General features: G+C 30.1%; 1 protein-coding gene across 2 annotated transcripts in view; it reads right to left on the bottom strand.

The window, feature by feature from the left end:
* The window catches only part of LOC124535139 (major facilitator superfamily domain-containing protein 12-like), a 36,761-nt gene extending 12,134 nt beyond the window's left edge, over positions 1–24,627 (bottom strand). The window contains exon 1 of one of the 2 annotated variants that reach the window (XM_047111340.1): positions 24,551–24,627. In XM_047111340.1, coding sequence (XP_046967296.1) covers positions 24,551–24,567 — 17 coding nt within the window. In that variant the 5' untranslated portion in view covers positions 24,568–24,627. Of the gene's footprint in view, positions 1–24,497 lie in introns of both variants that reach the window. The other variant, XM_047111418.1, reaches the window with a different exon arrangement.
* Positions 24,628–25,506: the final 879 nt, after the last annotated feature.

A 25,506-nucleotide genomic window follows, 5' to 3' on the forward strand; every position in this document is an offset into this window, starting at 1 on the left:
AATGAGGCTCCAGGTGGCAACTGGGTACCAGCGCACATAGACATTGGCCCTGTAATTATATTCATATTACTTTAAATTTTTCAAGTAGCGGTTACTAAGAAAAATAACCAATGTAATTTAAATGAAGCCATTTCATGCCCTAATATGAACGTTTTGTGCAGTCACGTGGACTTTGTATTTTTATTACAGTTATTGATTTTGTATTGTATTTTTCGGGGAACGGTTAGTTGGTTGACGTCTTGATGGATGCAGAATACCCTAAATACATGTTGTTAAAGAACAAATTGGATGGAACAGTACAGATGAAAAATATTTAAACAAAAATTAAAACAAACTAAAAAAGATGAAAATTCGGTAAATGATGTTATTTTAGGAAGCAATAAAATAATTTTTACTTGTTTTGTATAGAATGAATCTGAAAATATGAAATCGATAAATGAAGCACAAAAAGTCACAATTTCTACATCAAATGGGCTTAACAAGAATTACAATGAACATCATAAAACAAATGCTGTAAGAGTTTGGCCGCCTCTTAGAGCAGTAGTGAGTCTGTGGTGTTTGAGGGCCACCTTTCCCATCAATCTCTACTAAGTTTTTTGTCAGACCATACATAAACATGTTAATATAATATTTCTGTGTAAAATGAAATAAACAAGAATACAAAATATTTTTTTCAAGTTTTTTATCTAATAATATAGAAAGACCTTCAGAATAATCTATAGTAGTACTTAGCCCAGTTTCCCGGATAAGTAAATGGAGATGCTCGCAAAAATGCAATCTAGTACCTAATCACATATAAATTGCATACGGATGTTTATAAAATATTTATTTAACCTTTTTATGCCCAACTTTTAACATTTTCGCTTTAAAAGATATCATAATATTTGAACTTATCAAATATGCGAATATGGAAATAGCAACTATTTAACTATACGGTGCATTCATTAAATCTGTGGTCAGTCTATTTTTGTATCTGCCTGTTGCTTCACGGCCAAACCGTTGAACTGAATTTGATAAAATTTATATAAAGCAAGCTGGAACCAAGATACATAAGTTTCATTTTTATACCCAAAACCAACGGACGAACACCAACCCTTACAAGGCAAGTAAATCCGAGGGCTAATAAATTAGACGCAGTAAAACTTTTTGAACGATAAATAATAGTTTAAATTGTTTGTTGCCACTGATACGTATATTTTTTTAATTTTTTTTAGTTATTCAAGTTATTTATTTTATGAAATGGCAAAGTTCAAAGCTCTAGTTTCTAATTAATATTCTTGCATTATTCTAGCTCGGAAATGGTAATAGTGAAAAATATTGATACGTACGAAAAATAATGCTCAATGGGACGATACCATAATTTAAAAAATTATAACGTGTGTTTTGTCATTGGTGAACGCATGAACGTAAACTATGAAAATTTCATATTAAATATTAAGTACTACATATGTAGATTAACGTGTATGTGTTAAATGTAAAATAGTGTATTTTTTCAATTTTAGGTTTTCGTAGCACTATTTTTTCGTACATCTCCGCCAGCCCCTTTTTGTTAAAAAGGCAGTTTAAAGTTATATACCTACTTACATATTTTTTTGGTAACAGCTGTAGCTTGATCCATTTCAAAAACGACTATAGATATTAGATATGTATAATAAAAACATATCATCAATACTAATATTATAAAAAATAACTCGGACTGTCTGTTGTTGCTTCCCGGTAAAAGCCGTTGAACATAGTTTGATGGTTTTTGGTACGTAGAAAGCTTGAACTGCAAGCAAGGGAACATACAAGGGCTTACAAGACTAGCGAAGCCACAGGCGTCAATTTGGGCTAAATAAGTGAACAATATTGTATTTAATAGATCTAAAAAAGATGAAATGAGCTCTCAAGTAAACCAAACTCATCCTTTAGTTGCATTATACAATTTTGTGTAATATAAAAAAATGTCGTATATATACATAATTGCCACAATGTTCTAAGTATAAATTTCAATTTTTTTTTGTTTTTAAAAAAAAGGTCGGAATATATCAAACACATTAATTCATTTAGTAGTTTTCGCTTGACATGTATTTAAATCTGTGCATCATTGTTGCCCGGTCTCCAGCCTGTTTATTTACAACAATTTCAACAAACAGACCTTGATCTTACTTATAGCAATATATGCTAGGTTAATATCGAAAAGACAAAATAGAAAACGGCGTGATCTACGGTATAAACCCCTACATTTTCTGTACATTTCAGAAAAGCCTACGTAATTTTGTGTTTTTTAAATGTTGAGGCGCTGTGCAATCATCAGGAGCCAACCTTGTATTTAGCAGCTTCTATGTAGCAGTACTTAGAATGGACTATCACAATGAGTAGTTAGTCGTAGAGAAGTTCGTTCGTCGCAAGCCAACCCTAAACGCGGTAGTTAGGTCATTAAACTTGGGCATAATGAAGTACTTATACAATATGATAATCTTTGAGAAGTTTCTTCATCTGGAGAATCACAGACATCAAACCAAGGCATATCATAATTCATTACTATAAAAATACATTCTCGTCAAAATTTCAGATTCGTGGGGAAGATCGAGATGACTTTTCTAATTCAGCTTGAAAGATTTCATCTAAATAAACTGACTAACAAAGTTGTATAGTTGTATTGAAAGTATAAAAAACTTTTACAGGTTTATAAAAGTTTTTTATATTGAATTATTCAGCAAAGCTTTAGCAAACGCCATCTAGTAATGATAAGGTGTATTTAACTCATGGTTACAATACAATGAGCAAGCTACGAGCAACGCCATCTATGAAATTATTTGTGTATTACGATATATCTTGAACTATAGTTATGTAAAATACCTACAAACGCCAAAGTTTAAGAACTTACTACTAGATGGCAGAAAAAGCTATTAAAAATAGTTGTGGTTTAATTAATTTTATCGAAGTTTAAATTAAATTGTGATTGTGAAGAATGAAAAGTTTTTAAATATATTTAACTTAGTTTAGTTTATGTGTCTGTAGTAATATTATAAACGCGTAAATATCTTTGTCTGTCTGCCTGTCTGTCACGCATTCACGGCTAAGCCATTGAAGGGAATTTGAAGAAATCAATATGATATAATCTTGGACATCCAGGAACTTTTTTATACTTACTCCTGTCGACTAATCAATCCAACGCGATTGACAAGTAAAATATAAGCCGCGATAACATAGCTTATAGATCTCAGAAAAGATCGACAAGAATTACTGTGTTATAACAGACTTAAATTGTTTTTATGATTCATTCAGTGTTCAGGGATGATCGTGAAAGTATGTCACTCGTATTTCAAATTATCAACCAGCTTAGATCTCTGGTACTCGTACATGTCCAATTTTAGTGATAATTTTGCTGTTAAAATAATGTTGTTATGCAGCATTTATTTAGTATGAACGCATACGTATAACATATAAATAATATTTATTACAGTCTATATAATTCACACAAGCATATATTTCTAAAACCGGTTTTATACATGGCAGCATTAATGAACGATGATATTATAATTATCGGGACTGCAGCAAACCACGAATGTCTACGCACACGCCAGTTGGCGCATTAATCATGGGGGTACAATTTGGTGCACTCACCATCAGGTAGTTTAAATGTATTATTATTAGATTCATGATTGATACAGTTTATTATTAAAAAATATGACATTTCATTCTTACAGAAGTTACATAAAGATAACAGCTTAATAACTGATAGATATGTACCTTAAGATTTAAATAAAAACGTTTTTGAACGTATTTTATATGTATATTGACAAAGTCGATTTTTGTCCCAGGTATTATGGGACATAACTTGCACATAGAAAATTGGTTACGGTCTTATTTTGAAGAACTCTACCTAAAGTTGTGCAAAAAATTAAGAGGATTTTTGATTGCAATTCACTAAATTGTTGTGATTTAACAAAGGTTTAATATTACAGAGCGGAAGAAAGTTACTGGCCGGTTAGAGAGCGACACTACTGCTGTACAAGAAAAAAAAAAATTAAAACCTTGACAAAATTAAAGAAAATTGTGACTGACAAACTCCTATTCTTTTCAATAATTGCGAAGTTTCGATGGAGAATAAATAATGTTATTCGTTTAATGTTTATTATTTTCACATTAAGTGCACACCTACGCTAAATTCAGCAATGGCTTTTAGAGTAGGGTTTTAAAGATTATGTACGTTGTTATGACATTGAAATTTAAAAATATCATGCATGAAAGTAAAAGAAAAACCTCTTAAATGTCATACAGAAAGTATTATCTTATTGACAAGTCAAGTCACAAAACGAATGGAAATACGTAGTAATTGCAAATGAAAATAAACGGCACAATCAGAATTGTTATAAAAATAAATTCATTAACTTTAAAATGTACTAAAGTAAAATATTCGGTGAAATATTTATTATTCTAAATAAATGAATATAATATATAAATTATAAATGAATATCCAAAATTCTAAAATAGACTTTAACAGAATGCGTGTCGTTTATATAATTAGTGGAAAAAAATCCGAACAGTTTGAAATGTTTTATCATAAATAAAATATATTTTACTATTTTCTATTAATTCAAAGTATGAGTTATTTCCTATGTCTATTTTCCTTGTAATTTATAAACTGTTCTGTGTGCCAAATTCGAATAGTCCTATAACCTTTCAGGTTTTGATCTGATCACGTAATAAATAATTTTAAAGTATTATACAATAATTTTTGGTATTGTATTAGTTTTAAAGATAAAGTTCGACGTAAAACAGTATTTGTAAAGATTGCAATTAATATGGTGGAAAATGTACTTAGATTTATGCCAGTTCATCACGATTCTAGGCAACCTATAGAATCTTTTTTCTGAATCGGTGGTAATTTTACTTATAATTCAATACTGTAACATAATGATTCAAAATTGCTTTTATAAGTCTACTGAATAAAGAATATTATGATTTTGATTTATTTTTTTCTAAACCAAATTTCTGTACTTATATTATATTGCAAGTATTTTCAAATATATTACTCATTAGTGGTTATATTATAGCATTATAAGTGTTAATTATGATAAGTAGTGTAGTGTACATACATAGATCTATACTAAAATATTAACGAATATTAGGATTTATATTTGTATACATTTATATTATCTGTGTAATTATGCACCTGTCATCTCAAGTGACACACGTCGCAAAAGCGCGGGAACAGAGAATTATATAAAAATGGACGCGCGTTGAAGAAGGTGTGTGTGCACAGCGAGCTGACATTTAAATATAATATCTATTTAATCTATTTGGTAAATCGACCTTACATGTGAACATTACAAGTAGTTACGGTAACTTATTAAACTGAATATTAAAAAAATATAGTTGCTCGTCCCGGCTTCGTTCGGATATGCTACATACCTATATGTATGTCACATTTTGGCGAAAATTAAATCGTTTACGAAGCTCTTGGATCCAAAGCTCTCAAAAGGCGTAATATTCCACTGTTTTTGCTAGGTAAACATAAAATCTTCGTCGACAAATGAAAAACAAAACACCTAAACCAGTAGTAAGAACCAGTAGTTCCTGAGATTACTCTTCAACTTTATAATATAAGTGTGGATCCCTTTGCCTTCCATTATATATAGATGTATGTTGATATCTTCAGATTAATATGTTTTTAATATGTAATTAATAGGTTTACTTTAGTGTTGACAAGATAATAATAGGTATGACTTGTTGAATAATTAGACTTCTCGTTAGTCTTCAGTTACTAATAAATAATTTGAATTTCGGTTTGCTATTAGTAGATCAACAAAACTAGGCTTAGTATAATTATCCTCCTTTGATATAAGATTTGACGAATTCATTTTATGACAGAAATAAACAACTACGCGGTAAACAGACAACAAATAAGCAAAACTTGTTAAAAATTGCAATTCATTTGAATCTCTACAAATCTCATTATAAATGTTACTTCTTAAATAAAACTAGTTATTACGGATTTTAATCGCGTATATTAATTATTTTGGACATCCCGACGTTTCGAGCACTTTACAGCGTTCGTGGTCACGGGTAGACTTGTCGAATGTTACTTCTTTATTCAATGTAAACATATACTTGTACTTGTACATATATACTTGTTTACAAATGATTATTTAAAACTTCACCCTGTACTCTATCGCATAGAAGTTATATTTAAAATGAACGTAACGTATTAGCGTAACTTGTTCGAGTCTTTTAAAATTATAATAAAGTTGTATGGCAACACTAGTTTTTATTTTATAAGAAGGTATGCAATTGATTTTTTTTAACTACTTTAAATGATGTCAAAACGAAATAATATTATGCTAATAATCGATAATTAATTCAATCTGAATACTGACTTATTTAATTTTTGTTAATCGTGTGTATAAACAATATGTATTAATCAATTAATTACATATAAAAGTTAAAGTTAGATATATGATATTATGGAAATATTATTAATATTATATGTAAAAATCCTTCCAGTTTTTTATACGATATACTACGATAAACTTAAAAAGTATGTGCAATTCTTATGTTTTGAAATTAAGTTGCAAGTTTGACTTCGGTTAAATAAAACTTGTATGAAACAGAAAATTATCTCGATAGAGATAAAGCAATCAGTTTATAAAAAACAGACGATGTGCAGATTCTGTTAGTACATTATAATGTTTTTATAACTGCCTGGTTATACAGCTCGTAATTACCGATACGTACATGATTACAGCTTCAAACGAGGGTCTTCGAACGTGACATAATTACAAACAGCTTCATTTAATTTCACGTCTTAAATGGTGTGTGCCTAATGCGAATAACTTTCAAAATAATACCATTAGTTTTATTTGTTTTCTATTTCAACAGTTACTGCCGTCACTCATCGGTTACAACAGTAGGCTGTTTTTTGTACTGGATTAAATGAAGTACTTTTTCTAACTGAAGGGTGCAAGTTACACTAAAATTAATAGTTATTTTTCCATATTACTTTGGTGTCTGAGTTTTGTTTCTTGTTTGCCCATCAAGTAAATATGTTCAATTAGGATGATAGCTATAAATGAGTGAACATAAATATAAAACAACAGATGTATCATCTCAAGTCTGGTTGTTTCATTTGCAATATCAGCTGTTGCCAAGTACCTCGAGTGACGCGTTGGTGACGTCAGATCCGAGACGACCACTTACCATTACCTTATAATATCTGTTACTTAACATGTATTTTTACCTAAACAAAATGTAATTACCTAATAATCTTATAAAAATATCTTGTCGTACAGTAGAGCTATAAAAGTCCGATTCTAAACAGTTTATTATTAGAACGAGTCTGACCTGTTTTATACGCGGTGGGTCCATCCTCCATAAACCCTGTGAGGGTTTTATAAGAACAGAGATTGTGAAAGATGTGATATTTTAGCTCTAAATGAGGGTTTGATGGTTGAGGTACATTATAACAATATAAAAACGTATATTTTTACAAATTATATACTTAAAAAATATAGAATAAAGTATTTTTTTATGGGTTTCTTTATTTTTTCTATGCCAAGAATGTTACAGATCAGATAAAAAAATGTAGTAAGTATTAATATCATAAGGAGAGAAAACCGTTGCTCAGCAATGGTACATTTACGTATTGTTATTGTCCTTTTCTTACACGAGTTTTCATGTTCGAATTCCCAGTTTCGGTGATATTAAAAGTTTTATAATAGAACGTATGAGGAAAAAAAGGTGAGGCGTTCGGTAATACGTATAAGCATTATCGCAGCTTATTGTCACGAGCGGAAAAGATCGTCCTTTTTCCTATTCTTATTTTTATGGTTAACTAGCAACCAGCCCTGGCTTCGCACGAGTGTAATATTGATACCAAATATACTTAGTACAGAATGTTTATTTACGACATCACATTAGAAGGTCCTAAAATTATTTGTCTTTCTGTATAATTTGTACATGTATTATATATAAAAACCTACCTCTCGAATCAAACTATCAAAAAAACGTATCAAAATTCGTTGCGTAATTTTATAGATCTAATCATACATAGGGGCAGACATCTGTAAACGACTTTGTTTTATACTATGTATTGATGACCTATAGGGTGACATATTGGAGGTTACATGGACTAGTTAATGACTAATACATCTGGGTACCACCTACTCACCATTATTGTAATGCCCAGTTGTAACATTTCGTATTGGTGTGGTCCGGTTTGAATGATGAGTAATTATTAGTTTTTTCGACACAACTAATACGAAATCATGAATAAATAGTCAATGATGAAAGCTTTTCTTAGCCTTAAATATTTGACTGGTCAAAATTGACACAACATCTATTCTGTTAACTCTACCTCTATGTTGTTTTTTTTTTAAACCATCGGCGCAAAGAAGTTCCTCCACCCCACCTGCATAAAGCACAGACATGCTGTTCCTATGCTTCGTTACGCCAAGTAAAATGCCAAGGGTATTTCTCCAAAGGTATTTCTCATCGTAGCATCGGGAACCACAGAGTTACGAAATTGTTGATAAGCAACCTAATTAAACAATATCACCAATATCAAATCATGTGTAGTCGCAATTTTTATAGATTTTTAGTTTAAAATGTTAAAATTAATATTATCAAATAATCATATGACATAAAAAAGGATCATTGCAGCTTAAATAATATAAATAGAGTCGCTTTTGCAATGTAACAAATAGTTTATATATCTATAAGCAAAGTAAGATTTTAACATCATGCAAGTCGTACCTCATTTGCTAATCTAACCTTCGAATACGAATTAAAAAAATATATATTAATTAGTTCCTATATTACGTATGTTACTTTTTTTGTATAAGTTTATAGTTGAATAAAATTAAGTAATTAGTAAATTTAACACGTAACAAATATGTATGTATGTATCTGTATGTGCCCCGTATAATGCTAGGAATATGGTTGTTGTTATATTATACCGGCTAAAGGGAATCAATATCGTAATGGATATCACAAATTTTATTGAGAGAACACAATAAAATATTCCGTCGAATTAACGTAATGGATTCAATATTTAAATGTAGGTTTCTTAGAAGACGATTCGAGTTCGTAGCAAATTTGACAATTATTGTAATTTGCATCCGAAGCCAAGGATATGAGGCACGAATTAGAGAAGATTGGAATGAGTTGTTTGAAGGTCTTTAATTAAAACATTTTATTTTACGAAATAATAGCGTTAAATTGTTAAACACGTTTATATCTTAAATACATTTACTTTATTTAATAGAGAGAAAATTGATGATGAAATTATAAAAGCATGTTATCATAGGTTTATAAATATTTTTCTAAGAACAGTGATAATAATTTTGTGAAGTAAATAAACATCATTCTATTTATAATAGTCTATATATAACCTTGATGTTCGGGCCTCCATCTGGGATGTGTTAGACAGAGTTCAAACTCAGGTAATAATAGAAAATAGTCTAATTGAAACAGCGACAACCATTACACACACGAGAAGTAAAGTACCTATACCTATTTGGTGATATAAATTGGTGGTTGAACTCAATGCATAGTGACATACATATCAAATCTGTAGAAAGTGACCGAAAATTTATATTTGGCTATCAATAAACCAAAAGCTTAAGGTGAATAAAACAGAAATAAAAGTTTATTATAAACAAGAACAAATATTATGATTAGAAGCTTCCATCGTTGTTATATGTAAGCGTTCATAGTTAATATTAATTACCTTCATTTAAAAAAAGTGATGTAGATATTTCATTAAATAAAAATTACTCCTAAATTTTTTTATTCATCCTTCTCAATATAATTTGCCGAACGGTAGGTAGAAATGTTGTAGATTTTCATTCGAAAAGTGCGAGCTTCCTTACGATGTTTTGCTTTAGCTGCTAACTATATGATTGATGACTCTTTTTAGATTTTTTTATCAACAGTTAATTTTCAGTTGAAGAGGCATCAATAAACTTTTCAATGTCAAAAGAAAAATTTCAAAGAAATTGAAGTATTATGTATTCTCGACACTTTTATTCACGTACATAATATTTCATAATAAACTCTTAATACTCATTATTCTGCAAGTTTTGTTTTTCTGATAGCAGGACTGTATAAGCCTTAGAGAAATGTATCATGTTATGCAACTAATACCGAATTACTTTTATAACTATTAAAAAAAAGTTACGTAGGTTAAAAATAAGAAATAAAACAATAGTATAGTACGGTACAGCGCTTAAATCTTTCGACGGTTGTATATTTTTTGTCCCATTAATCCTTCGAAACGCTCGAATATTTTGTTGATTTTTGAGCGTTTATTTTATCGACGGCTTGTGTATCCAACCGAAATGTAAAAAAACGTAGAAAAAGGCCTATTGTTTATCTGAATGAAGGTCCATATATCGTTCGTGTGAGCTAGTGTTGTTAATCAAAACGATCCACGTTATGAAACAGAACAATGCGTAATTTATTAGAACATTTGCATAGAAATGAAAATAGTTAAACGTTTGCAATTCGCTCATGCAAATATTATCAACAAAGATAAGGCGATGTGAAATGAAATATTTTCCAGTAAATTGGATTAGGCCTCGTACAAACATTATGCAATAAAGTAAAACGTTTAAACCCAAAAAAATCCACTTCTGAACAAAAGTTCCCTCTTCTCTTATGATGATGTAAAAAACGAAGTAGCTGTTCGAAATCTCTTCTGTATTTAAGAGAACCTTATGGACTTTATTTCACTACGCTACTCAAATGCGATCCTTGTTATTCGCGATTTTTTACGTCACATGATAGTTCAGTTCATCTCAACTCGCACTAACTAATTCTATGTTATGAAATCTCGGCCCAAATCATTACTATTATCGATAATTATTCCTAAATCTTATAAAATATAGTATAGAAAACGTTTATTGTTTCTCTGGGATATTCTGAAGCGATTGTTTTTATATCAATGAACTCTTTTCGTGTCGGCTATTCTTTGAATATAAAAGCGAAATACACGCGATTTTTATTCAAGGTGCGTTTAACAATAACATATCGTGCGTTATTTACGATTTCGCGAACTTTATTCTTCGACATTGATGTTATATGACCTTCAAACTATATTTAAAAGAATAGGAATTTTGACGATTTGACTATCATTTATGCCGTACCTTATCATGTAAAATGGTACTTTACAAATTTGAAAATTGAAAGAATAATATAAATGTTTGATATTTTGCAAATAAAAATTGTTTTTTTGCGAACTTATTATTAGTTATTGGGGACCTATTTAATTTTGTAGCGTACACTTATACCATTAACTAATGTATAACTTCTAGTGTTAATCACTAGTTACACGGCAGGTGCTTTAAACTGCATTCCATACTAGAAAAACTGGCTTAAGCCCGCTCCTGTACCCGCGAGCCTTATAACAAGACTATAATAATATGAAGTTTATTTTACCTTCGTTAGTAAAATACAATATGTAGTTACATAATACTATAATGTATAACATAATGAATATCGCTAGTATATTAATGAATTTCTAAATGCCGTTTACTACTGTAAATTATCACAATAAAACAATTTTCATGAAATATATGATTTAATCTTTTGTGATGACGTCAGATAGTATGGAAGAAGACTGCGCCGACCCCAAGTAAATTGGGATAAGGGCAGGAGGATGATGGTTTAATGAAGAACTTCTTTTGGTTTAATAAAGAACTCCTTTGTCATTAAACATTAAGATGTTAAGTAAGTATTGTGGATGTAAATAGCTCGAATTGTATTTAAGTACGTAAGTACGTAAGTAAGACTGTCAATGCCGGTGTTATTGAGTGTTTAACGAGCGTCAACCTTCATTTAGAAACGATAGGAATGCTAATAATGCCATATTATTACACAAAATTGTACTATTATTTAAGTACTATGAAACTTTAGTAGCTAGGTCAACTTCTGCAATACCTCATAATTAAGAAATATAGTCGTTTTAGGTAACCATGTTAATAGTTCTATGTTAGGATGATTTTTATGGAACTTTAAGCAATAATTGTTTTTGCTAATTATATTATAAAAATAACGTATTGTCAGTTTGTTAAGAATGACATCGAATAAGAATAGATTGGAATATAACTGTTATACTTCTAATTTAATTTCACATCACAAGCTATGAATCAACCTTCACATAACATAGTGAATAAAGTCAATAAAAGCTAAGATAAAATTAAAACATTATGATTTATTTTCTTTCATTTTTGAGTTGTGATAGTTACTTTCGTTACAAATAAAGTAAACATATAAAGTACACCCGCGTTGATTTTCTTAATGTTTAAGTGGTTTTCAAATGAACTATGCTAAACAAACTCAATGATTATTAAAAAGGTCGATATTAAAGTCTTAAATATCAGCACAGAAAATAGTAATAATATAAATATTGACATAAAAACATATTCCGCATCTGCTTTAGATATGTTGCCTAATTAGCCTTCATGTAAGGACGAACTGGCCTTGAAAACTACGTTACAGTCTAGCAAAGTTATCTAGTTATATTTCAACCTTCGCTGAATCCGAATTTACGCTGTTGAAAATAACAGTTTAGCGTGGTAAAATTAAAAATTTTGTCGCGAACGTCACCAAAACTTGTACAGATGTACTAAGACTAATTAAAAGAACGGTAAATTAGTAATGCCAAATTTAGCTTGAATCATTTATTACACGGTACTTATGCTGCCAACATAAATGCCAACCAGTAATTTTAAGCATATTCCTTAAATCGAGTCGAATAAACTTCACAATTTTGTGCAATCATTTTGGTGACTAAAAATTACCTCTTAGAAAATAAGCAATATAGGTTTGTGGTAATAGGCAATGAGATATACCAAAGGGAATATATAATATTTAAACTTTTTTATTGATTTCAATAAACGAAAAATTTATGAGTCGTATTTATTTTAGCTAATATAGACATATAATTTTATTATAACACAAAACGACAAAAATAAAATTACATTCACAAATTATTTCTTACGAATTACGCTTGAAATGTAAAAAGGTTCTATTTAGAGAACGTCGAAATTAAAGTGGTTTATTATAAACGTCGAAAATTCATAACACAATTATCTTAAGTGCTTTTCGTTTTCGAACGCTATATTCTACCTATATAATTTAAAATCAAATCGTATTTACAAATCTTCCTGTGGATGAAGGGATGAAGTATTTGTAATGATTATTGTTCTTAATGGCGGGAAGGTTATAAATTTAAGTAGAACATTGCATTTTCATTACAGGAATTATTTGCTAATTTGCACGGTACATCACCGCAGCTACTTAGTTAAGGGTGACGGTACAAATTACAAGCATTACCCGGGCCCATAATAATTAACAAGGCCTAATATATTCCCACATACATTTGGGGTTTAAAAACATGGTTTGAAATAAAATGTTTTCGTAATATAAAAAGTTTAACAAATGTTAACATCAATTACACAAAAAAAAGTTTATTTAAACCGTAAATATATAAGTTGAGTATATTTATTTTTGTTACAGAATAAGCGCATTATTTTATAATTAATAAATTCATGTTTGTTGTATATTCTCTTTTTAAATGACGAATTGTTAAAAATAAACTCGAGCCAATATCGGCTAATTAGTTATTGAATTAGAATTCAATACTTTTACGATCAACTGATCCTAACATGTAATAAAAACAACCGATCTACACCTCTGCTACCCTTTCCAATAGTTCGATGATTTTGAAATATCCCAAACTAATATGGACTTAATTATTGTGTATCAAAGTTCAGTTTTGTCTGTCCTGCGGAGTTATATAAAGTGTCTCGAATGTAATGATATAACTTAAATTAGCGGAACATTATTATTACACTTTGTTTTTTTTTCTACGTATAATGAAAATGTTCCGTAACAAAGTAGCTGTATATAAAAAGCCATATGACGTCAGGAACAGCTTACATTAGAAGCGATAGTAAATGTTTATCTGGAAAGTAAAAAACGAAAATATGTAAGACTGTAGCGAAGGCATCCGAGCATTATATAGATATAATTTTTTTTGTACTTGAAATAAATTTTATGTTTACCGACCGACTACAATTAGGTCCTTCATATAAGTATAATTTGGTGTCGGAAGTTGGAAGTCACTGCTACCACAGCATAATTATTTTTTTTAGATGTCTAGAGTGGGATATTTGTGACAACAATATCGTTAAGAGATGAGAAAGACGAAACTAAAACCGGTAGCGATACTGCGTCGCACGATATTACGCGGATCTTTGTTGCTGATTTTTCGGGATTAAACCTGTCGATATTATTGGCTGCCATTCAGCAAATCTCAACATCAGAGAATGTCGTCGTGAAATGCATGCTAACCCTAAAGCTTATGAAGGCTAGCCAAGATTATGTAAGTTAAATTTATATGGATAGTCATCAGAGAGATCATGAACATGATCAACTAGAATATGACTAAAACGAGTACTTGGAGAGTCACGTAATAAGATGATAAGGCTAAAAAGTTCACGATTCGATTACAATAGCATCATCAACAGCCAATTTTGTACTTAGATATTACGGCGGTACTTCCTCCTGGGGAGATATCAAATAACTATTTGAAACACTTGAAATCTGTTGTCTGTATTCACATAACCAGATAACGTAAATTTGATTACATATTATTCTACAAATCATTTAAAACAATGTTTCATCAATATGTACCCTTAAAGAATTGTTGTTTGCTATACTACTCGTACGACTAAACAAATTTAATTTTAATATTTATATTCGTGAAAGGTTTAATTTGATCTAATAATAATATAAACAATTATTACTCATTCGTTTTGTTAAAAAAACATAGTTCATTCTAGACATTTTATATGCATTTAGTTTAGAACTACTTAATAAGATAAAAAAAAATTATAATTAAATACGGTGGCGTTTTTTAAAAAGCTCAGCTCGGCTATTATAATAATCATTTTTATGAATGTTAAGTAATGAATTTTTTAAACCGTATTATGTTCGTTGCATCATTTAGAAAAAACCGTTACGAGTTCAACTCAAGCGCTTCAACGCTACCTTTTAATTTACATAGAGTTGTTTGTGTACAACGAACCTCGGTATTAGTTTGAGTCGTTGTGAAAGAGTTGATAATCAGTCGGCTACGTTATACGAGAACAGCGGGACATACTCGTATTTCACATCGAAATGATAAGTGTTATGTAAATTACAGGTTCTCAACGAATTTAAATAAAACTCTATGTATTTAGGTTCATGTATTATTATGGAAATAAAACTCTCTTAATTCTCATAATTTTCGAGACAGTATTTTTACGACACATGCGGACATAAAACGGTATTTTTTCATTATGTATGTACGTTATATGGTCGTTCAGCGATACACTTAATGTAATTTTGCTAAAGATAGCTTTATGTTATTTCTTACAAACTGGGGCGAGTTAATATGTAGCAAACGCATATTTTTTCATATCAGAATATTTAATAAAAGAAAATCTGCTACGGTTTGCGAATATAACATTGCTCAGCGAAAACTGAAATGCTGGCTTACATGGAGATATCCGTTGCATTATCTATCATAAATTCATCATCAAATCAAAATATAAAAATATTTTTATGTTGCCACACAAATACCACAATCATTTGATTTACTAAAACTTTTTTAAGACACGGAATTATTACATGATATTTATACATGTGCATGTTTAAGTATAAATATAAGTATAATAAAGATCGTTTTTAAAGTCATAGGAGAGTAGAAATATGTTTGAATTATAAAAGTTTATTGACGTACATCCCACAACCCCGTTTAAGTAAGCTTGTTAAAAAGTTAACGACCTCGCATTTGACGCGGTCTATAATATTTTTTTATGATATTCGGGTAAAAGGTTCAAGTTGTTGGCAGTTCTTGCTTAGGACGCACTAAAGTTACATTTTATTTGATTATGATTTTTTTAATATTTATTTAAATAAAGTCCTAATGATACACTGTTAACAGTGATATTATACACATATTTAGTATACATATATTATAGACGCGAACATATAAATAGGTATATCTTGTTGATTAAGAAGAAATATTTAAACTAAAATTTATAATTCATCATAGGACTATTAAAGTTAATTAAGTTAATTATCCATTGAATATCGATACAATCAAACAAGTAATAATAGCAAACACATATTTATAGGTCATAAATTTAAATACAGTTTTGTTTTATACGACTAAATAAACAAGCGATTAAAGTTAATAAAATAACAATAAGCAATGAAGCTGACTTTTGTAACCATTTTACGATCGTAGCCAGTATTGTTGTTTGTCTTGATCTTTAACATGCATGGAAGACTATAAATGCAAATTTGAGCAATCAATTCATTAGACGTGGTTTTAATTAACACAGAAACCTCGATAGGCATAATCTATTTCCTTATTTTCTCTTGAAAACGTTTAAATTAAGAAACGTATAAATGAAATACAACTGCAGCTTAAGCAATCTCGTAAAATGTACATTTGAAACAATTCGTTTCGTTTAGTAGCTTAGGAAATTGAGCAAATGATCTCCAACGAATTTACCGCGATAGATATAGTTTAATTTGTTCACTTCTAGCCATTCTAAAGTAAGGCTAAACATTGAAAAAGGAAATTATAGAGCACAATTGTGTGCGCAAACACAGGTATTCTGTGAGTCTATTAGATCTCATATGAGACGGCAAATCCGATACGTTCATAAAGATTTCTCTTACTTTCGTAACACTGGAGTATGAACACGTCCAACTTCTGGAAATTGAAGTCTGGAATCCGGATGATTTGACTTTTCATCCTCGGGTTAAGCGACTTTATATCTAGGCACGAGACGAACTAAACAGTTAGGCCTATATTATATTGAAAGACAATTGTTTGAATAAGCCGCGTAAACATGGCGGATATTATATCAATCGGGAGCTCCCAGTGCCATGTAATTTGTTCTGAAGCGTGTAAAGTGATGCAATCTCGTAATGAGATAGTAGATACTTTAATGTCGGTGATAATGCGGACGGCTCTCTGTTCAACGTCGCCGCTGTATCGTTATATCGCAATAGAATGTTTTGTAATTGACAAGTTAATGCTGTAAAATACGGACGCGAGTTATTAAAAGTATAACTCGAGCATAAAAATATGCGGTAATTGCCAATCAAAAAGACAGTTATTTATTATATAACAGGTATGCAACATAAGTACAATGTTGTGTGAAGCTAGCTATCATCCGTTATTTTATTGTCGATTTCGAAATGTATTTAAGATTAAATACGAAATATATTTGTTATTACTCTATCTGTATGGATTTTTTATTTAAATATTATTTAGACTTTAAACTTAAAGATCATTTGGCGAGTTACAGTCTGTGCACAGTTTGGGTTTATCATTAATTTTATTAAAATTATTTTTATTATAATTACATTTAAAAAATAATTTATTATAATAACGAAAATTTATGTAGTATAATTGATTAAAATTAAACGTTTCAAAGAGGGTTACTTATAAAGTTCGCAAACTAATAGAATGTTGACAAGCATTAATGAAATACAAATTCAAACTTCTAATAAATGGATTTTCATGTTATCGCAACAAGGAAATGTGGAGATGGATTATGAAATATATAGTTATAGAATTTATATAGTAAATAAGGTTTTGTAAATAGTAATCATGAAGGCAATAATTGAACGCGTCGTCAATTATAAATAATCAATAATAAACTTTGATTCTAGAAACATTATTTAGAGATAAATTTATTTCAGCTTGCATAATTAGCTTAGCTAAGTGCTGCAGCTTAATTAAATGATTAGCCATTGTGTGAATGTTTATATTACAAGTGAAATATAACATAACGAAGAGAACATAATTCTGTTATTATGGAATTAATTTGAAAAACTTAAATTCATTGAGTGTTTACGTAAAATGGTATTATTACATAAATCGTCAACCATAAAGTATACAACATAGATGTAGCATCGGTAAAATTCGTGAAACCGATCACATCCGAATTAACCGACTTCGAAATCATCAATATTTATTTATGCGAAAATGATGTTTACACAAACGTAATATTTTGCAATGTCATGTAAACAAATACATTCGCCAAATATACGATTAAATTTTTTTTTATTTGTCGATGATAAATTTGAATTGAGTCGTATAATACGACACAACTTAGATGTAGCATTGGTAAATTCAACAAAACCGATGACTGTCAATTTATACGACCTATAGAAATAGCTCCCTTTCGCGCCATTCCACGCTATTCGTCGCTGTTGATTCTCGCGTCAGTTCAACCTGAGGATGCAAGTGCATGTAAATCGACGTGTCAAATTAACGATTATATTAGGACATATGATGTTACAAGTTGCTACGTTTCTGTAAAGATTATATTGTATTCACATAAGAAATAAATATTGATAATTTAGGATACCGTACATAATTCGGATGTGATCGGTTTTACGAATTTCGCCGATGCTACATCTAAGTTGTGTCGTATTATACCGTAACCATTCTATGTATGTAATTGAATTAGTCAATCATCAGTGCATACATATTAGCTGTATTTGCAAAGCTCTGGCCTCAACTTGCATTAAGTGCTATTAAAACTATCACGAACCATTATTCGCCTTCTCCATCAAGCTCACCCTCGCCGTATATCCCCTGTAACGTGACTCCGCTTATTTCGCTGAACTTAATACAATGTCAGAATGGAATAAGTAATTAATCACAGTCAAATCTAATAGCATTGTAATTCATAACGTAAAATACGACCAGATCTTTGTCATCGTTATTATGGATTACAACTTCAAAATTCAATTAGACGAGGCGAAGATGTTTAGAAAATCACGTTTAATGCTACTCCGACATCAGCTTTTTGATAATTGAAATGACACTTAAATATATTTTCTTATTTATCATTACATACAATACTTTACTTTAAATTGGATTGATTGATTGTAATTTTACAAAGAGCGGTCTAATACTAAAAACGTTCTCTTCCAGCTAAACTTCGTTTTTCAGGAGATATAATTTGAAGATGTGCAAAAAATCGAACTGTACATTACATCTATATAAATATAATTATATTTATATAGATAAACATAATTATATTTTAGTTCTATGTTATTAAGCAACGATCAAAGTAATTGTAAATAGAGAGTAAACTTTGCCGAGGTCTTCAATTACCGTTTAATAAAATAGGGAATCTTATTAAAGACTTCGAAGCTATAAACTGAAACATTAATTCTTGAAATATAGGTACATTCATTAATAGAAATATAACAACTTTTAATAATATAGCTAAAACAAAAACTCATTTCATTTTTCTGTTCCGATCTGCCATGATCTAATTTATCTGTTACATTTGTAAACGTATACATAAATAATAAACAAGCTCCACAAAAAAATAGTATATATTTTTTAGTTGAATTTTTATTTGTTTGAAAATTTGAATTTCAATGTAATAGTTTACTTTTAGATGTACTAATAAATAATGATTTTTCTACGTTTTAATTTGGACTTAATTTAGGTTAGGTTTAATTATAAGTGTTAATATTTAAAATGAGATTGAGGACATTTTAGATACACAACAAAGAGCACGTTACGATTATATTGGATGCTTTTTTGTTACAATAAAAAGCATCGTTTATATATTTGTCTTTGTATTATTAAATTACGAAAATAATCATAACAATTAAAACATGCAAATTATACTATACTATGTTTATGATACACTACATACATATTTGTAATGATGTATTTATTTTAAATGTATACAAGCTATCAAACGAAAAGTTGTTTGAGCATGTTGCTTTTTTATTTTTTAACGATGTTATTCAATTAAATGTGATTTATTTTTTAAATGATATCATGTTGTGTATTTATTCTCAATCTAACACATCATATCAATTATGCACGACAATTGCAATATTTCACGAAATAAGCGTTGCCCACGTACGCGTAAAATAGTCCTCTATACATGTCAGGAGTATTTGATTGTGTTATTATTATATTAACTTCTAATACCTGAGTTATGATCGTACGTGCGTTTATCAAATATTGTAGGCACTCAGGGCCTGACGTAATCGACGTGACAGGACTAAGTAGTACCTGCGTGCTAGACTTTAACTCTTGGGTAAAATTCAATGACTTTTGAAAGCACTTATGCCGCCTTGCCTTTTATAGCCAATATATAATCTATTGGAATTTAATATATGTCAATGAATTGTCTTTTGTCTTTTCAAACATAATGTATTTACTAACAATATTACAATATGTATAGTCGTTCGATATGTTTAACTATTTTTATTGGTATGCAAATCAAGCAAATTTTATTTTAAAAAATCGATTCTATAGATGATAGAACCCTTCATCAGCAATAACGTGAGCACTATTTCTATCCGTCGCATGAGTTACATTGGCATAAATTACGAGTGCGCTGACGCTAACAGAGCGGATGTCAGGGGGATGAAAAATGTAGTCGCGACAGTGGAGGCGACGCAGCGCGCGGCGCCTGTGTCAATGCGACTGATTGCGAACTGCACCGCAAATCGATACACTGTCATTTGCATGCGACGTGAACTCTTTTTATTCTTTTTTTTTACAATTTACAGCAATTAACGAAAAACAAGAAATCCAGACAAAAATATATAAACGTAAAAAAGGTAGATATTTAAATGACAATGTTACGATAGCCATTATTCGAGAAATGATACAGCAGCTGTGATCTGTATTTATAAAGTCTGTACTTAAACGTCGTAATGTGCACGGAAAGCGGTGTTCAATGAGATTGTGGTGCGCAGATTGCAATCTATTTATTCCCATTGAGTGTGCTCGTAATCACGTGGTGGTGCGGCGGGCGCAGTGCGCACAAATGATCAGTCGCTCGGCGCGGGTTGTGGGTAATGAATTACTGAGCCATTGCTTGCTTGCAAAATCTAGTCGGCGCATCGTGCCCGCAAGTAACGAGGTTAACTCTCCCTGGAGCGGAGGAGCCGGTCCGTGTCGTGACTTGGGGTGCCTTCGGAGCGCTCATGGGCGAATTTTTGTTTTAAATGAATGAAATTAATTCCATTAAGGCCACAACTAAATTAACGGACAACAATTTCTCTTGATTCTGTTGTCGAAAAATTCGCGTAACCTTTAGAAATTATTACTAACATTCTTTTTTTTAAAAATAAGGCTATCGCAGCGTATCTGAAATAGAGCTCATAAAGTAGGTCGTTTAAGAATAGACATACGAGCAGTTTTATAGAGCATTTTATGATTCTATCCACACTATCCCTACTGTAAATGCTGAATTAGACGAAGTGAAAACCGCGGGTGGCAACGCAAAAATAAATCTAAAAATGATCCACTCGAACTGTTATTGCTTTCAAAGTCCCGCCGAGATACCATTTAACATTTAAATTTTAAAAATCGATCCATAAAATTCTATAAATGTACGAGCATAGTAATAGCAATTATCAAAAAAGTAAACTCCGTGTTTGTAGTCTCTCCGTATATTGGCGTGGTAAATTAATTCAATTGACTTGCACGTCTGGAACATCCCGGGTCGTTAGCGAAAAAGAAATCACGGCGCTTTGACCACAGCCATAAAGTACTAGAGCTTTCAGCTGCAGATTCCCGAGACCATCGAGAGCTATTCCCTAATACATGTGCTTTCGCTCGGTCGGGGGTGGCACTGAATTATCATTCCGCCACCTGATAGTCTGCAGCGGACATATACTTAGAGATAAATTCAAACGAATAATTCGTTGCTTGCAAAATGTTCTTTCTAATGTACGTCGCGTCTCTTTATTATTTCAAACTCAAATTCAAAATAGGTAGTATTAATAATAAGTAACAATAAATCCACTAAGAATATGTAAGATATTTTTTATACAACAAAATTGTCTTTTAAAAAATATTTAATAAAAAGATCGAAAAAAAGGTGTCTCCAAAATATTGCATTTATCTAGTGGTTAGTTTTATGGAAGCAGATTCAATGTCCGGGATGGCGAATGTCAAATTTGCAGTCCCAATTATTATAAAAGTGAAGAAGTAGTACAGTACTACTTGAGTATACGTACACACTTTAATCACTATAACATGCAGTTGGCTATTCTCCCCGGAGAGCGGCCGCCAAAATTGGCCAGGATTATCATTATCATCGAATGGATTCTCATTAAACTTTACAGCGTGATACTTGGCTTTTATCCTATGTTGCAACTAGGATACTTTTTATTACTAGAAATAAAAGGGTTTTCATGAACGATCTTAAAATATATCTACAGGTCGAAAATAAAATTTTAAGTCATAGTTATATCGTCCAGTAATTTCTAAATGTTAAGTATTCTTGTTAAATTTCATCAACACAAAGTAATTCAAGCTTCAATTAAAAAAAAACGAATTCCCTAGGTCGAGAGTCGTTGCTGATTGGGCGAATCGTGACGAACATCGATTACTCAATAAGCGACCCCCACGACTATGGAGATTCCTACTACTCTATCACGAAAGTCAAATTTCTATAAGTAAAAATACTTCAATTCGAAAGATAAATTGTTATTGGACACAATAAAAATGTAAATATCCCAATAGTTATTTATAAGATCGTGGGAATTCCACATTTCGTATATTGAGGGATGTCCGTATAATATTTTCGTCTTATTTTTTTTAACTTTGAATATGTTTATGACAAAAAAAGGATATTTCTAGTATCAAGTGTTATTTTATGGGTCACTTACGTTGTTGATCAATTTATATTTTGTTAAACAAAATGAGAAGGAAATAAAAAAATCATCGAAACGATTGTTTGTATATTACATGACCCATTTATCATGTAATATACAAACAAGCAGAACAATTGATAATAATTATAGTATCATGTATGAGATATGCATAATAAATAAATGGCTTTAATTACAAAGGAAAACTTTTGTGCTGTCATAATACTAATTATTATTGACAGTGTCGGTGAAAACATACTTAAGCCTTTTAATATATACAACAATTGAAACTAAATAAAACATAAATAAAAAGTTACATGAAACTAGGCAGTATGGTCTCACAAATAGAGACACTCAGCTTGTGTTGGCAACATAAAAGCCTATAAAGTCGGGCTCTTGGTTTCCAACGCAGATTTCTTGGCCGCCTTACAGTATTATACGTATACAAACGACAATGGTTGTATATAATATAATAATAGACACATTATAAAAGAAAAATAAATAAAGCTCACACACACGCTCACAGAGAAAAATTGTAAACGTACTAGCAGACCGTTCCGGCTTCGCACGGATGGACATAAGTTTTTTATATTTTTACCTTTTATATATATTTTTGTTGCTATTTCCGACATGTTTAACAATTGACGTTGTTATTCAACATATTTATTCAAAAGCTATAATAGATGATATATTTAAACCTTGCTTATGAATGAATCTATTAGTGAAAACTGCATGAAAACCATTCAGCAGTTTTGGAGTTTATCGCGAGCATACAGACCGATAAATAAATAAATAAATGTTTATGTAATTATGTATAAAGAACTAACATTGATATATTGATAGTTCTTATATTATTATTAATATGTATGTACCGAGCATGATATGCCTATTTACTGTTATTGAATATATATCTTATAAAGATTTTCTTCGAGGTATTTTTTTGGGAACATTTGCGATATTTTATCTTTCATGTCATATAAGTGTCGTGATACTCGTTTTTAAAGAGCCTTATTAGATACTGAGTGTCGAATTTATTTCTTCCTAACAATAGTATTGCTTTCGTCGCACGTTTTTGTACCTTCTTTTCTAATTCTAAGGGTCACAAAAAATAACGTATCGCAGTCTCCATACTTATTAAAAGATTGTATCCGTACATATCATGCTATAATGATAATTAAACTTTAAACGAATATCTTCCCGCTTAATTATCTATTTTAAATTGAGAACAAAAAGTTAAATAAGAATGACATATAAATTGTTCAGCTACATAGAGTAATTTGTTGTTGATTGCGAACTAAATATAAAGTCGATTTGGTACTAAGATTGAATGTTTTTACTGTGATGGAATCATTAAAAAAGCGAAGAGTTTCTTCCAACAATGAAGGATCTATTCATATCCTATTCCAATAGAATAAGAATTTAAGATAAATAAACCACTTTGATTTAGAACAGGCATTATATAATTAGTATGTAATGGCGAATTAAATTTGTTGAGATAGCTATCGCAAGTTTTTCAGTAAAAATGAAAGAAATAAAAGTTAAGTGGCATAGTATTGCATTAAATACAAATATTAAACAAGAAATGTTCGTAGTGTACATACCACAGTTATTACCAAATACCATAAAATATCTCAGGTATAATTTTTCACTGTAATAAAAAACTAAATTAACAGTTTTGTAATAGCTGCACAGCGGAGAACAGTGGCTATCAGTGCTTTTACATTAAACGGAATTTGCAATATCTACTTCTGACGTTGACAAAGTTAATTGTCAGTAATGACCAGTCAACAAACCATTATTTAGCTCATTTGCTCGTCTGCATTCTCATCAATAAAAAGTCACCCACCACAAAAAGCACTGCATTTATTCGTTCTTGTATATCGTTTCTTGGAAAGAAAGCAATTGTTACACGTCCACTGGCACATACATATCTTCCTAATACTAATACTTGATAGCAATCTTTTAAAATTAAATGTATAATAATATGTTTTAATTTTATCATTGAAAATAAACGTACGATAATATTAATAATGCTTTTTTTTTTAAAGATACCGTATGATGTTATCGATAAGTGAATGGATAACAAGAAATCAGAATAATATGATACTTATGACTATAAATACAGAAGATAGCGTTGATAATTGCCCATTAAGTATATCTATTATTTTTAAATTATAATATTGTACATATTCGTAATAATTTCATAGAGTATATAATAGGCTCAGTAATAAAACCTTTTTTTATATTTTTCAATGTCAATATAAGTGTTCAATAGAATACATGGCTTATATAAGACGATCTCAAAATATTGATTTATTTATTTAATATAATTCTTAATTCAACACACATATATATATATATATATATATATATATATATATATATATATATATATATATATATATATATATATATATATATATATATGGTCTGGTTATGTATTCTTAAATTAAGTATGCCATATTATACGCAAAAATAGATTATTTATTAGTATATTTTACGTGTTTATATATCTTGTTAATATTTGTGTATCTTGTTAATATTTGTTATAAATAGCCACTATGTAACGTCCTCTTTTGTCTTTATTGTAGCAATATTTCTTCTTCCCTATTTATATCGTCTAGTAGAAATTCCTATTTAGCAGTAAGACCGACTATTTACTACTTTGTAATATTGTTTTTCTTTTAGTCAGTATACAAAGAGTTATTATACTATGAACGTTATAATGAAATGTATATTTATAAAAAATAGTCTGTAGCAAAAAGGTTCGTAGTTTAAGATGTCAAATTCAAGTAATTTCGT

The sequence above is a fragment of the Vanessa cardui genome, chromosome 1, assembly GCF_905220365.1.
Source record: "Vanessa cardui chromosome 1, ilVanCard2.1, whole genome shotgun sequence".
Lineage (NCBI taxonomy): Eukaryota > Metazoa > Arthropoda > Insecta > Lepidoptera > Nymphalidae > Vanessa > Vanessa cardui.